The 14147-nt window shown below is 63.5% G+C and overlaps 1 protein-coding gene across 1 annotated transcript in view; it reads left to right on the forward strand.

The window, feature by feature from the left end:
• The first annotated feature begins 2370 nt into the window (after positions 1 to 2370).
• Positions 2371 to 14147, forward strand: part of LOC117649614 — a 28027-nt gene continuing 16250 nt past the window's right edge. Inside the window, exons 1-2 of the mRNA XM_034392509.1 lie at positions 2371 to 2459; positions 9603 to 9665. Of these exons, the coding sequence (XP_034248400.1) occupies positions 2439 to 2459; positions 9603 to 9665 (84 nt within the window). The 5' untranslated portion in view covers positions 2371 to 2438. The remainder of the gene's footprint in view (positions 2460 to 9602; positions 9666 to 14147) is intronic.

Consider the following 14147-nt stretch of genomic DNA (forward strand, 5'->3'; position numbering starts at 1 on the left):
AGCCGCCTGATTCGGCCCCGATGAATTATCCGTCGGATTGGCGAATGGCGAGCCGAGCCGGCAGCGCGGGAAATTAAACAGAGCGAAGCGGCGAAGCAGCGAACCAGAGATAAAGAAGAAAGAAAAGGGGAAGACAAATTGGACCGCAGTCCCTTTTGAAACGACGCCGCGCGACGCCGGCGCCCCCTGGACGGACGGCCACTGAAGCAGTGGACTGATTCCGAGAGTCGTTTTCGTCGCTCTGTCTCTCTCGCACCCACGCGGAACGCCGTAGCCATAGTCGCGAGGGAGACAGAGCGAGGAACACTACTGTCGGAGTCAGTCTGCCGGCCGGGGCCGAGCGGTCGAGCGGCCGAGCTGCAAGTGGGGTTGGCTGGCAGGCTGGCGGGGTCCACGGCGTGCTGCATCCCTTGACACGGCAGGACGGCACCAAGCTCGGCACCAAGCCTTAATGGGACTGTCTGAGTAGGCCAGGGCCGGCGGGGGCCTCGGCGGGCCGGACTGGGGGAGGGGCAGCAGAAGCAGCCTCATGCCGAAGAGTCGTTTCATCGCTCCGTCTCTGTCGCGCTCATGGGGCGCCCCGCTGGGGTGCGAGAGAGACAGACAGCGAGGAAGCGACGCTTGCCCGGCAACAGAGCGATTCCGCACAGTGCTCCGTCGCTCGCCTGTCTCCATCCCGCCCCTACGGCCCTACGGCCCCACGGGACGGCCACCCCATGAGTGCGAGAGAGACAGAGCGGCGAGAGCGCGGTTCGGAGTCAGCCTGTTGACCGGGGGCTCGGCTCGGCCGGGGACGCGACGGGAAGGGACGGGGCAGTCCGCGACTTAGCCCTCTGCCCTATTGAAGTGAGCACTGCTTTGCGGTGGAGGCACTTTGGCCGCTTTCATGCACGGGCCCATCGGCCTGACGGGCTGCCGGGCGGCGGTCCTTGAAGCGACCGGGGCGGCTTCATGTGGATATGGACTCTGAAAGGGAGTGGGTCGCCTCGCCCCGCCCCAACCCAGCCTCCATGGCCGGGAAGGAGGACGCCGTCGTGTTTTTGCCTCCGCTCAGCAGCGCCGTGCCGCCGTCGGCCATCTCGTATAAGCAGCGCGCCGTGCGTGGCGTGCGTGGCCCCACGGCTCGGGCCTCCCAAAGGGGGCGTCCACTAGTTACGTAACGGGAAGGCGAGCTGCCACGCAAGACATTCACGAGCTCGCTGACAAAAAAAAAATCCCGTCGACGTGTCGGGCTGATGACTGGTTCCACCGGGTTCCACACATCGCGCGCTGTACGTCTTTCTCGCACTCATGGGGCGTCCCGCGTGGGTGCGAGAGAGACGGCAGCGCGGAGTCAGTGTGCGTTATCGACAGCGTGTCGAGCCACTGTCGGGCGGGGAAGCTCTAAATGACGAGAGCGTTGCGGGGGTGGCTGCGATGCTGCGATGGGGTCTCCGCGGGCAGAGCGGTGAGAGGGGAAGTCCCCGCGCACCGCGCCGCACCGCGCCGCAGGCTGCGCGCTTTGAGGCGACCAGGAAAAGAGTGCGCCGGAGCGGAGGGGAAGAGAGGGGCTGCAATTGAAAAAGTTGAACTCGAGTGATGGCGGTAAATTGGTTCCGCCGCGGCCGCGCGTCGAACCCGATCCGGCGGCCGAGTTTCGAAACGAAGTCGGAATCATGTCGGGGTCGAGTCACTTTCTTTGTTGAATTTGAGCCGCCGGGACATCTTCGCCTCGGCGCAGGCTGCGATTCAGAACAGTTGGAGTCGCGGACTCTCTCGCATTCACGGGCCGTTCCGAAGGGGTGTGAGAGAGACACTGCTGTGCCGACTCCGCCGCCGCTGCAGCTGACAGCTGCGTCTTTTCCGGGAACTTCCTGTCAGCTGAAGTTCGTCCCGTAGACAAAGTAGAAGCACGCTTCAGACCGAGCGGGCTGTTACAGGAGGGAAGATTCGAATCTCGATCTCGAATACACCACCGAAACTGGGCGGGTTGCTCAGTCTGGAATCCCCGACGTGCGCTGCGACCAGTGGACCGTTCGGCCGGCCGAGCCCGAGGCGCCCGAGGCGTGGCCGGTGCCGATTGACTGGTAAGCAGCGTGACGGTGGCAGCCCAGCCCCGGCCTGGCCTGCCCCAGGCACCATCGCTGCGCCGCGCTACAGTGTGCACATCCTCCTCCTCCCGGCCGTCCCGGCCGTCCCGGCCCACAGAGGCCTCCCCCTGCAGTGCCGCGGGGCGCCGGAGCGCGGCGGCGGAGCGTCGGCGCTGGGCTGCTCGCCAGTTGCTCGCCGGATCCAGTGGGGGCAGCACGGGCAGCACGCCTCCGCCACTCAGGGACGCTCGCGCCCCGCACGCACGCGGCGGGCACGCCTCACGCGGCGACCGCGGCGACGTCGGCGACGTCGGCACGTGTTGCGGCACGGCGGTGGAGCACCCCGACGGCCGCCGCCTCCCCGGCCAGATGCTGCTGGCGCCAACCGAGGTGAGCCCCGGCGCCACCGGGACGGCCCACGGCCTCCCCGACGGCCTCCCCGACGGCCTGCCACCGCGCTGCCGGTCTTGTTGTGGTGCGTGATGGAGCGCCCGTCGGATCGGACCCGCCGATACCCCGCGCGCCCGGCGCCTCAGCCACTTTAAATGCTGGCTCATCCTCTGTGGGCTTGGGAGGCTTGGGCGGGGTGGGGCATCATCAGTGGGAATTTCTCGTCGCCAGTTCTTCACGGCACGTCGGTTTTGCGTGACTGTTGTTCGCAGGCTGGAGCTATTGCTGTAGAAACTGCTTTTGTCATTGCTATTTACATTGATATTGCCATTGATGAAGTCATTACTGCACTAAAAACGTACAAACGTTTCGGATACGATGTGGAATTGACGAGTATTGCAAGGTGTAACCTGTACTCAGGTGAACGCCAAACGCAGAGAGTGATTCGCCTCTCGTTTCGCACCGGCCATAAAGTCTCTGGGGAACGGCACGAAAAAAGGGCGCGCACAACAGAGACCTGGAATTCATTTCGCTTGATGTAGCGTTTGCATGCAACATTGTTGGCAACGGCGTCGTTGTTTTTCCCTTTACTCTGCGCGCACACTGCTGCATGCTGGTGTCGCACTCGCTGATTATTACTTGGCACAGCCGCAAGCCGCCGGGCTGGTAGAACCTTTCCGAGAGTCGTCTTCGTCGCTCTGTCTCTCTCCCACCTGTGCAGGGCGCACCGTGAGTGCGAGAGAGACAGCGCGACCAAAGAGACTTTCGGAAGCCCAGGCTGGCCAGACTGCAGCGAGCGGGAAATGGTCCCGCCGCTCTAACCGTGCCTAAGGGCTGCAGCGACGCCGTCTCTGTCGCACTCACGGTCGTGCCGCAGGGCCGCACGGTGCGAGAGAGACAGAGAAGCTCTCTCGGAATGGCTCAGCCGAGGGCCCGGCCCGAGGGCCCGGCCAGGCACGTCGTTTGGCTGCGGGGGAAAGGGGCAAGCTGTCCACAGATTATTGCAAATGATTAATGAGATGGAGATGCCCCGGACCCCGGACCGCCGAGCCGCCAGCCAGCCCAGCCGCCAGCCCAGCCGCCAGCCAGCGCAGCCGCCAGCCCCAGCCGCCATCAGGCCCACAACCGCGGCCAACATGCCAGCGCCGCCGCAGAGAAACAGTGGTACCAACCCTACCAACCGCACGGGCCGTACACAAAAAGGGCAGCGCCGGGCGGGCAGGGCAGGGCGCGCGCCCTTCGAACGTCCCGTTGCGAAGCGGAACGGAAGCGGACCAGCCCTCCGTCCTTCTAATGACTGGAGCCGACAAAAGGGCTGCACGTGTGTGTGTGTCGATGCATGCTAGCCTGTGCCAGGCAGTGGAGAGTCTCTTTGTCTCTCCTTTTGAACGAGCCTCGCTGCTCTACAGCGCTGCCTCGTGGTGCACGGCGTGGGCAACACTGCTGCCCCTGATTGCAAAGAAGCCCCACCGGCGAAACCACATGAAGCGCCAGACCGTGCGTGTGTGTGAGGAGTGTGTCGTTGTGTGGGTGTATCGGTCTGTGGGTGTGTGAGCGTGTCCGTGTGTGGGTGTATCGGTGTGTGAGTGTGCGGTCGGCCCGAGGGCACCAAGACAAACTCAAGAGGGCTGCTGCGGCCTGCGGGCGGGGTGGTTCGACACCACGTCATGTTTGTGAGGAAACTAAGCCCTTCGCGAGCCCGGGCACGTCCAGGAGGGGCCGGGGGCCTAGCAGGCCCAGCCCGCCCTGCCCAGGCCCTGCCCTGCCCAGGCCGGGGGCGGGGGCCGCTTAAGTTTTGTTTGGCGCGGGCGAGTTAGCACCGCCGGCGGGCTATATGCGTGGGGCCGCACGGCCACGGGGGGCCGCCCGTAAACCACGTGGCCGGGACACGCTGGAGCGGGTAAACGGTTCGGAAAGCGGTCACTGTAGGTCTGCACGGTGAAGCGATTATCAAGGACTTTGGAGCATAGTATGTAAGGTGCAAACGGCACTCGAAGAAAGCGTCGAAGCATCTGCAACGATGTTTTAATGCGTTCGCCGCTTTTGTCCAACGACGCCCTTGCTACGTTGCCGCGTGCGTCGGCGAGGGGGCCAGGGTGGGGCCCTCGCAGGTATAGTAACGGCAGCCAGATGTAGTTTGCAGCGAGGGCACACATACACACCTAGGGACCTACACGCACACGCGCGCGCGTGAGTGCTCGCACATACATGCATACGCAGACGCACGCTCAAATACGCACGCACGCTCGCACAAGCGCACACACGTCGACACACACAGACCGCCACACGCCGTCCCACCGGCTTGCCAATTACTGTAATGTCAACACGCCTGGAGCACCGGGGGGCACCGCAGGGCCCGGCGCGGGACATCGAGGCGCTGCCAGCAGACTGATTCCGAGAGTCGTTTTCGCCCTGTCTCTCTCGCACCCATCGGGGGCGCCCGCCGAGAGTGCGACGGAGACAGAGCGACGAAAGCGACTCTGAATCAGCTGCTGTGCGTTGCGCTGCCGGGCCGGGCACCCCGCGAGTCGCAAAATAGCCCAGTTTGTTGCTGGGCCGCTTTACGACGGGACGGTGTCCCGGACTGAACATGTCTCTGACGACCGTCCGGGTACACGGTCCCGGACTCAAAACGGCCATACAGCTTCAAACTGAGACTTCTTGCGTTTTCTTCCTATTTTTGAAAAATAAAATGATTTTGGTACTCATTTGATCGGAACCGTGTTTCCTACTGCGTTCCCGCATCTAATGTCGTTGGCGTCCAACGGGAACCCGTACCGGAATGGGCATGGCCCTCGCGACCCTCCGGGCCGGGGTTCCCCGGGAATTTTTTTTTTGGCTGATTTGGTTTTTTTATGCTGATTCTGCTTTATCTAGTCGCGAGGTCTGGGAGATGCAGGGTTTGGTCAAAGCAGACTCCCGGGCCGAGCGGAAGTTTTCCCAAAACGAGTCCGGGCGTGAATGTGTTAAAGCGTTCGCCGCTTTTTTCCAACGACGCCCTTTCTACGTTTCCGCGTGCGTCGGCGAGGGGGCCAGGGGGGGGCCCCCGCAGGTATAGTAACGGCAGCCAGATGTAGTTTGCAGCGAGGGCACACATACACACCTAGGGACCTACACGCACACGCGCGCGCGTGAGTGCTCGCACATACATGCATACGCAGACGCACGCTCAAATACGCACGCACGCTCGCACAAGCGCACACACGTCGACACACACAGACGCGCACACACGCCGCGCCACCGGCCTTTCCCAATTACTGTAATGTCAACACGCCTGGAGCACCGGGGGGCACCCGCAGGGCCCGGCGCGGGACATCGAGGCGCTGCCAGCAGACTGATTCCGAGAGTCGTTTTCGTCGCCCTGTCTCTCTCGCACCCATCGGGGGCGCCCGCCGAGAGTGCGACGGAGACAGAGCGACGAAAGCGACTCTGAATCAGCCTGCTGTGCGTTGCGCTGCCGGGCAGGGCACGCCCGGCCGAGCGCAGGCCGTGCGGCCCGTCGGCCTGGCCAGTCCGCCACGCCAGTCCGCCACGCCAGTCCCCATCCCCCGTGGCCTCCACCACCGTGGCCGCCTCGCCCGAAGCTCCCTATGCCGCGCCCTGGTCCCTTCGATGAAGCATCTCACGCGACCTCGTTAGCCACGGGATCAAAACGAAAATTGGATCCCCGCGAAAGTGAGACTGGCGGGGAGGGGGTGGGACGGGGTGGGGGGCTGAATTATAACCAAACATGTTGCGGTGTGGGAGGGGAGGGGCGGCCGTCCTGCTGCCTCTATGCCACCGCGTCGACTGCGCTGCCCGCGCGTATTGTGCCCTCATTTTCATTCAAGAGGCTCCCCCACCTCCACCTGGCCGCGCTGCGCCGGTACTGTACAGAGTCGTTTAGTCGCTTTGTCTCCCTCGCACCCCTACGGGCTGCCCCGTGCGTCCGACAGAGAAAGAGAGACAGCGACGAAACGACTCCGATCGGATCGGAGTCAGTCCACAGGTACACGACCGGAGCGCCGAAAGTCCCCCCAAATCGTGTTTCGCTCGGCTCGCTCGGCTCGCCGCCGTCATTGCTTCCCGATGACAATCTCCCTCGTTGGAGTGACGAGGACGGACGACGACGCGGGCCGGCCGCCGCGGAGGGTGCGAGCGAGAGGGAGAGAGACGGCGGCAGAAATTGATGATGTCCCCCGGAACCCCGGGAAGCGAGCAAGTGGCGCGGCGCGCTCCTAGCGGCTGGCCGGCCAGGCCGGGCCACCCTGACCCACAAATCTGGGCAAAGCCGAAGCCCGGCCGGCCGTGGTGGCAGTGTGCGTCCAGGCTGCGCCCCCGTTGCGGCCCCTCCGCCCTGTGGGCCCTGTGCCGGCACTCTTCGGCCCGGCCCCTCCCCCTGCTGTCCCGCCAGCGCTGCTGGATTGCAGTGCTTGATATGACTCCGGCCCGGCGGCCCGGCGGATCAGGAGTCGCTGATACAGAGCGAGATTTTATTTCTCATTCCCCTCGCTCCTCGCCGTCCTCCTTCGCCCCTCCCGAGTCACTCCCACTCCCACCCCGGCCCACCCTGCAGCGACCATTCGCTGCCAAATGCAGTATATCCCCTCCCCTGCCGCTTTTACGGTGGGTGCCGCTGTGATCGGCGACCTCCTACCCTCCTACCCTCTGGGGGCGACTTTGCCGCCGCGACGTGGTTGTGGTGTGTATACAACTACAGTTCCGACCGAAATTGTAAGATCCGGGTCGTGCCGCTTGTGCCTATCGGCGAGGCATGGCGCTTGGCAATGCGGTTTTGGTTTCGTTTTTTTTTCGGGTTTTCGGAGCCTGAGGTTCCTCCGGTTTTGCCGGTGTGCCACCAACGGACCGCGGGAAGGAATGGCCCTCCACCGCGCTTCTCGATACAATGCCCGCGAGCTGTATTGACAGGCTCATTTCTCTCACTCGCCGGACTACACTGCGAAACCGAACGGCCGAACCGAGATGGAGATTCTCCTCCACCTTCAGTACGTCCCAGCAACAACTCAATTCTGTCGTCGGGCCTAACGTCGACATTTTCCCAAGAAATGTTTCATCTTTTTACGGGAGGGAAGAGCTCTCGTTGCTTCTTCCCCGGAGCGAATTTTCCTGTTAGCATCATGGAATTTTCCTGTTTGCGTCACGGCCTCGCCGGATCGCGCGGATAGCAGGCTGGAAGTATTGGGCAGCATCGGCCCTATTGCCCCGGGCGGGCCGGGGCGGGGCGGGGCGGGGCGCCACCACGGTGGGGCTCGTAGGCGGTCCACCACTTGATGATCTGCCGGAACGATTAATAACGCTCGCTGCGGCTCTTTCGGGAGTTTGGCCCTTTCTCCCTTTCTCTCTTTCTCCCTTTCTTCCCTTTCTCTCCCCGTCTTCCCCACCCGGCCTCTGTGCCGCCACCCCTTCCACGCTGTGCCGCCTGCACAGAGTGTTTCGTGGAGGGCTGTTTTAAAAGAAGCAACGAAAAACCCATAGGGTTTGCAAAAGTTTGATTTTTAAAAAATACCAGAAAGACGATGGTTGAGAAGTTATCACTTGGGTAATCAGTTTCCTTGCTGTCGATGCCGGGGCTGTCAGCGCGTGCGTGTGTGTGTGTGGGGGGGGGTCGCTGTCGCCGTCCCGAGCGCTTCCTCGAGGAAGCTCGGCTGGCTGGCTGGCTGGCCGTTTCCGCAGCGGGAAGTGTGTCGCGCGGCGTTCGTTACGACTGCACCCAGTTTGATGTCACAAACTTTTGTCCTGGGTGCTGAGAAGGCGGTCGTCGTGGCCGAAAGGATAGCCGAAGCCAGTGTGGCGCGCCCCGCCCCGCCCCGCCCCGCCCCGCCCTGCCCCGCCCCGCCCCGCCCCGCCCCGCCCCGCCCCGCCCCGCCCCGCCCCGCCCCGCCCCGCCCCGCCATAAACTGGCCGCGGGGCCGCGGGCTGGCGCGGCTGTCCTCGGCCCGCACCCAATGGCCGGAATGCCGAGATGGCGGCCTCCGAGGCGCGGCCTGCGCGATTCCGAGAGTCGTTTTCGTCGCTCTGTCTCTCTCGCACCCATACGGGACGCCCCGTGAGTGCGAGAGAGACAGGGCCACGGCGGCAGAATAGAATACCGCTCCGGGATGAGCGGAGCGTCAACGCCTCCGTTATTTTCAGCTCAGGAGGCAGCGGCGCGCGGTGCGGTGCGTCAGGCCGGCAGGGGAGGCGGGCTAACTTGGCCGTCGGACCCTCCCTTCCCTTCCCCTCTCACTCCGCCCGCCTCGTCCATCTCTCTCACGCGGCACTTTGCAATTCTGGAATGATTAGGGTGCCGCTTGATCGGAGTGGAACATCGCGCGGGGCCCGCTCGTCCTCAAAAGCAGCCCCGAAAAACTTTCCGCTTGTTGTGGGAGGGGAAAATATACATCAGCAAAAAGGGAAAGAAGAGAGTGCTTACGCAGCGTCCTTGCCGTGTTCCCGACACAATCATGGATAAAAGATTAAAAACGCAAACTTTTTTTTGTTTTTGGTTCTGCAGGCTGAAATTGTCACTCTCGCCTTAGGTTCGTCCTTGAGAGAAATTGGACCAATTTCGGCAAGGCTGACCCTTCTTCTTGACGCGGGCTGGCAGGCCAAAGGCAGCTAAAGGCAGCTAAAGGCCAAGCCGGAGGGGTTGCCGGCGGCGCTTCCAATAACTTTGTTTAAAGTGCCGTGACGTTTTATTCGTTAATGAAATGGCATTGTGCTCTTTTTCTTTTAGCCTCCCCCCTTTTTCGCCGCCCGTGTCCGGCTGGCCCTCTTAAGGAGGATTTAATTTGACACAAAGTTTCCCCCGCAGCGAGTGACGGCCCCCTGACGGCCCCGCCGACTGATGCCGAGCGGGGCGTCGCCTTCTCTGTCTCTGTCGCACTCACGGGCCGCCCCGTCGGGGTGCGAGAGAGACGACGCGACCGGCCTGCAGATGGAATGGGGAGGACGAGCGGGACGGCGCGCTTTTAAGAGGGCCTCCTTCTCCTGCAGACTGATTCCGAGAACCGTTTTCGTCGCCGTCGCCCTGGCACCTACGAGGGGCGCGCCGCGAGTGCGACAGAGACCGAGCGTCGATTCGCGGAACGAGTCTGCTGCAGCGCGGCGACGCGCGACGCCCTGTTCGGTGCCCTCTTTCGCTGATGAATGTTTGTGTCGCAGGACGGATTCCGAGGCCGACACCTCCGCCTCCTCAGCAGCGTCAGCATGGACTCCGTCAACACGGTGAGCGTCTCCTCAACAAACTTGCGTAAGAGGCGAGCCGTGCCGACGAGTCGTTTCCGTCGCCGCGCCTCCCTCCTACCCCTGCGGGCAGGCCCGTGAGTGCGACAGAGACAGCGCGAAGGAGCGCCCCGTTCGGAATCATTTTGCGCGCTGCTTGCCGAGAGAGCCGTCTTCGCAGCGCTTTCGCCCCTTACAGAGCACGACACAGTTCGGGGCGGCCCGGAAGCAGGCGGTGTAAGGCGCCGTGCACCCCGCCGTCAAAGAGACCCCGAAACAGTTTACGAGCACCGCGACGTAAAGCGCGCGGTCCGAGCGAGTCCGGTGGTGTGGGGAGGGGAGGGGGGCCTGGGGGCGGGCCCCTCCGGCCACAGCGGGGCGGAGGAGGAGCTGGCTGGAGAGAGCTGTATGTCCGCACACGCTGTGTGCGCTTCGTCGCGGTGCCCGGGGGCTCGGCCACGCCAGAGTGCTGCTTCCTGTCTGGCTTGGCTTTGGCGCGGAGCCCGGCCGCCGGCCATCAACCGTCAGGCAACGCGCCGGCCGCCCTGTTCGACGGGACTGCCTGGCCGTCAGCCTGCAGAATCCAGGGTAGGCAACCCGCCGGCCGCCCTGTTCGACGGGACTGCCTACGCGGTCAGGCTGACTCCCATTACCATTACGGGCTAGACCACATGATCGTATGCCACTTCGGGCCCGGCGCCGGCCGCCGCCCCGCCTCTGCCGGAGCCTTCAAGTGGGACGGCAACTCAGCTGCTCTACCGCGGACGCGTATATCTCTTCTCGGCTCCTCCCACTGCATGCAGCGCGTAGCAGCGCGTCGTCGCCATCTGGCTCTGAATTCCATTTGCCGACCCGCACAGTGTTCTGCCACTTTGGTTCGGAAAGAAAGAGGGACAAATTGAATTGAAACATTGAAGTGGCGCGGCCGTGGGCGAGGCTTGGCGCTTCACGCTCGGCACTGGCGGAGCCTCGCGGACGGGGCGGAGCAGGCCGAGGCCTTGGATGAGGCTGCCGGGACTGTGTCCACAGCCGGGCGGGGCCGGGCGGGGCCGGGCGGGGCCGCGGGGAGTGGGGGTCAATGGCTCGGCAAAACTTTTACCACTTTTCACGACGAACGGGAACGGCGAGACGCCAATCTGTCCTTGCCTCGCTTTCTTTTCTCTTTTCGAGTCTCATCCCGGCGGGATTGATTCAGCGCTCGTCTGACTGGGGCACACCCGGAGGGGTGGGGGTGGGGGCGACACCTCTGACTAGTCCCCCCCTCCTCCCGGTGCGACACAAAGACACACGCGCGTGCCCCCCTCCCCCTTTTGCGTCGCCGTGCTTCCTTCGGCACGCGCCGCCCGGCCCAACAAAGCGGCGTGTTCACATGAAAGGGAGCCTCGTTGTGGGGGAACGGCGTGCCGAGACAGCGAGGAAGGTGCTCGCGTGGATGGATGGAAGCGAACCGGAGTGAGACGCGAGCCTGCCTGCCAGCCCCGTCTGGCCGCCCCGCCCCGCCCCGCCCCCCCCGCCCCGCCCCGCCCCGCCCCGCCCCGCCCCGCCCCGCCCCGCCCTGCCCCGCCCCGCCCCGCCCCGCCGAGCCCCACTCGAATCCAGCGCGACCATTGACGCCGGTGGGACGCCCGCCGACCCCCGCGGACAAAGCGTGTGAGAGAGGGAGGCGTTCTCGTTTTGTTTCTTTCTCTCTTAAAAAAAAAGAAAAGAAAAACACTTTTCGCCGCGTTTACGGAACGGACGGGACGCGGGCGTGGCGCGGTGCTATGGGAAAACGCGCCACAATGTCACAGTCACACGTCATGACGTCATCCAAAAGCAAAAGCAGTGGAAAAGGAAAACGCAAACAAACGGCCAAGCCGTCCACCCCCTGTACGCACACTGTTCGCGAAAAAGGAGGAGAAATAAATGTTTTTCTGGTGTAGGCTGTGTCTAGTGTGGTGGTATCGCGCTGACGGGGCGGACGTGACTCGTATCATCGCCTCATGCATATGCAGCGCCGAGCAGCGCGGCCAGATTATTTCCCCTTTCGCCCGCGGCCAATGAATTCGCGGCTCCATTTAGGTTTTCACTTTGCACACTGCACCGCGCCACGCCACGCCCCGCCACGCCCCGCCACGCCCCGTAGCGCCAGCACACTGGCTTTTTGTGTTTTTCCGATTCGCATGGCACCAGCGGGGCCGCCCAGCTCTTAGCGGCGGTACCCAGGGTAAACACACGACCACTCGCACTCACACACGCGCGCACAATGCACACAGACACAGACGAAACACTCTCCCGCGCACGTACTCACCTCTCATGCGCATTTTCACCGCGCGCTGAAAAGGCTCAAAACGTGAATACCGTGGAAAGTTTTTGCATCTGAAAAAAAAAGAGAACGCTCCAATCACAAAGTGAAAATGAAAATGACCAAGGCGGTGTTAGTATTCCACTCTTATACCGTTCTACAACCCTCACGAAGATAATAATTATTATGTTTCTGCAAATCATTTCTAGCACTTGTGGTGAGGCTTCAAAGAAAACACTGTATCGGCACACTTTCGTATGCTAGTTTACGAAGCAATCCTCCGTGTAGAGTACAAAGAGTTCGTTTCTCACACATGCTCAAGAAACTCGGCAAAAATTTTTGACAGTGTCTTCGCGGGGTGCATCGCGGTATTGCGGTATTTTGACCGTGGGCCGTGCGGGATGCACTGGACTGCACTGATAGGACGGCGCGTCGGGGAGGTGTTTGTTATTGTTTGGAATGGAATGGGTCCTTTGCAGGGAGCCCGGAGGTCCCGAGGGTCCCGAGGGAGCGTCAAGGATTGCGCGGAGGTGGCGCGGCGTGGCGTGGCGTGGCGTGGCGTGGCGTGGCGTGGCGTGGCGTGGCGTGGCCAGGGCAGCGAGCGGGCCAGAGAGCGAAAAAAAGGAGAAAAAGGCGAGGGGAGCTTTCTTCTTTCAGCAGGATGTTGGGGGCCCTGCGGGGCTCGGGGGCCCTGGTCCCTGGTACACGTTAGCAGGTGTCGGCACACGCCCTCCTTTCACGTGGCGTGGCGGGGCGTGGTGTGGCGGGGCGGGGCGTGGCGGCGCGGCGCTGGAGGCGGGCGGGCTGGGAGGCAGAGGCCACCGATCTTGTTAGGACGGCCCGCCCTCGGCCCGCCCGGTCGTCGTCGGCGTGATGCTCAAGGTTGTCAGTGTCCTCCGCCTTCCCCCGCGTCTGGCCGCTGCCGCCGCCCTCACTGCCCTCCCTTTCCCGACATGGCGTTGTAAATCTCCTGGGCGGGCCGTGGTGGTGGCGTGGCTGGGCGAAGGCTTCGATTCCCTTCAACACATTTATCTTTCCACCTGCCCAAGCCGCCCCGCCCCGCTCCGCCCCGCTCCGCCCCGCTCCGCCCCGCGGAGGTCGTCGCGCTCCGGCTATTTTGAGGGAGAGCGCCGCGCCGTTTGAACGGAGAAGTTGAATCGAGGAGCGAAGATAAAAAACGGAAGGGTCTGGTCAACCGATTGGCTGAATAGCGCGGCCCCGGCGTGGTGTGGTCCCCCCTCCCCTCCCCCTTTTCTGGAGAGGCCTGCAAGGGTCTGCTCGAGAGCCCTGGATCGGTTGGAGGGTCCTGCTGGAGAGACCGACCGAGAAGCGGCCGGACCGAAGCAATGGGCACTTTGACACAGTGTGGGTCCAGATGAGCGTACCAAGAGCGCTCTCTCTCCCTTTCACTCTCTCTGCTCCTCTCCCCTCTCGCTCGTGCCGGGCTCGCTGGACCGCACACGCGTGTGTGCTGCCCGAAATCCCGAGGGAGGCCCGGCCGTTTGGTCCATTGAGTCAGAGACTGGGCGCGACGCCGTGCGCCGTGTGGATTCGGTGGTTCGGGGTGGTTCGGCGGTGGCCCTGGGAGTCTGGAAGCTGTGGTCCAGGAAGGGGAGGGGAGGGTCTCGAGGAAGCAGTGCCCGGCTCTGCCTGTCCAGGACGCACGGCTGACCCGCGCTGCTGACTGCGCTGGCCGCTGCAGTCGGCTCCCAACAGTGATTCCATCGCTCTCGCACACTCGTGGGGCCCCGGGTACCGTAGGTGTGCGAGAGAGACAGAGACACGCGGCGGATCGCTCTGCAGGTGCGGCGTCCTTGGCCGTCCTTCCCTCTTGGCCCACTGCATCGCTATGCCGTCGTGGCCGCCGGCACACTATATTATACGGCTACCCGTTTTCATTGGGTAGTAAAATATTTTATTCCCTCGCGACGGGCGGTCTGCGGTCGGGGCCCGGCATTTGGCGACGGGGGGGGGGGGGGGATGATCTCTGTGACGCAGCGCGCGGCGTCACGGCGGGAAGCGCGACACTGTGACTGTGACGCCGCGTGACGCGGTCGGCGCGCCGCGCGTGGCAGCACAGGAATGTTTTTGGAATGCGATACGTCGGAGTTCCAGCCCGTGGAGGAGAAGCGGAGAACCCTGCCACGCAGAGCTAGCACGCGCCTGTCCAGAGGAGACCGCGAGCACGCCGAAGAGGCTGC

This window comes from Thrips palmi, unplaced genomic scaffold (genome assembly GCF_012932325.1).
Source record: "Thrips palmi isolate BJ-2018 unplaced genomic scaffold, TpBJ-2018v1 HiC_scaffold_4, whole genome shotgun sequence".
NCBI classification, from domain to species: Eukaryota; Metazoa; Arthropoda; class Insecta; order Thysanoptera; family Thripidae; genus Thrips; species Thrips palmi.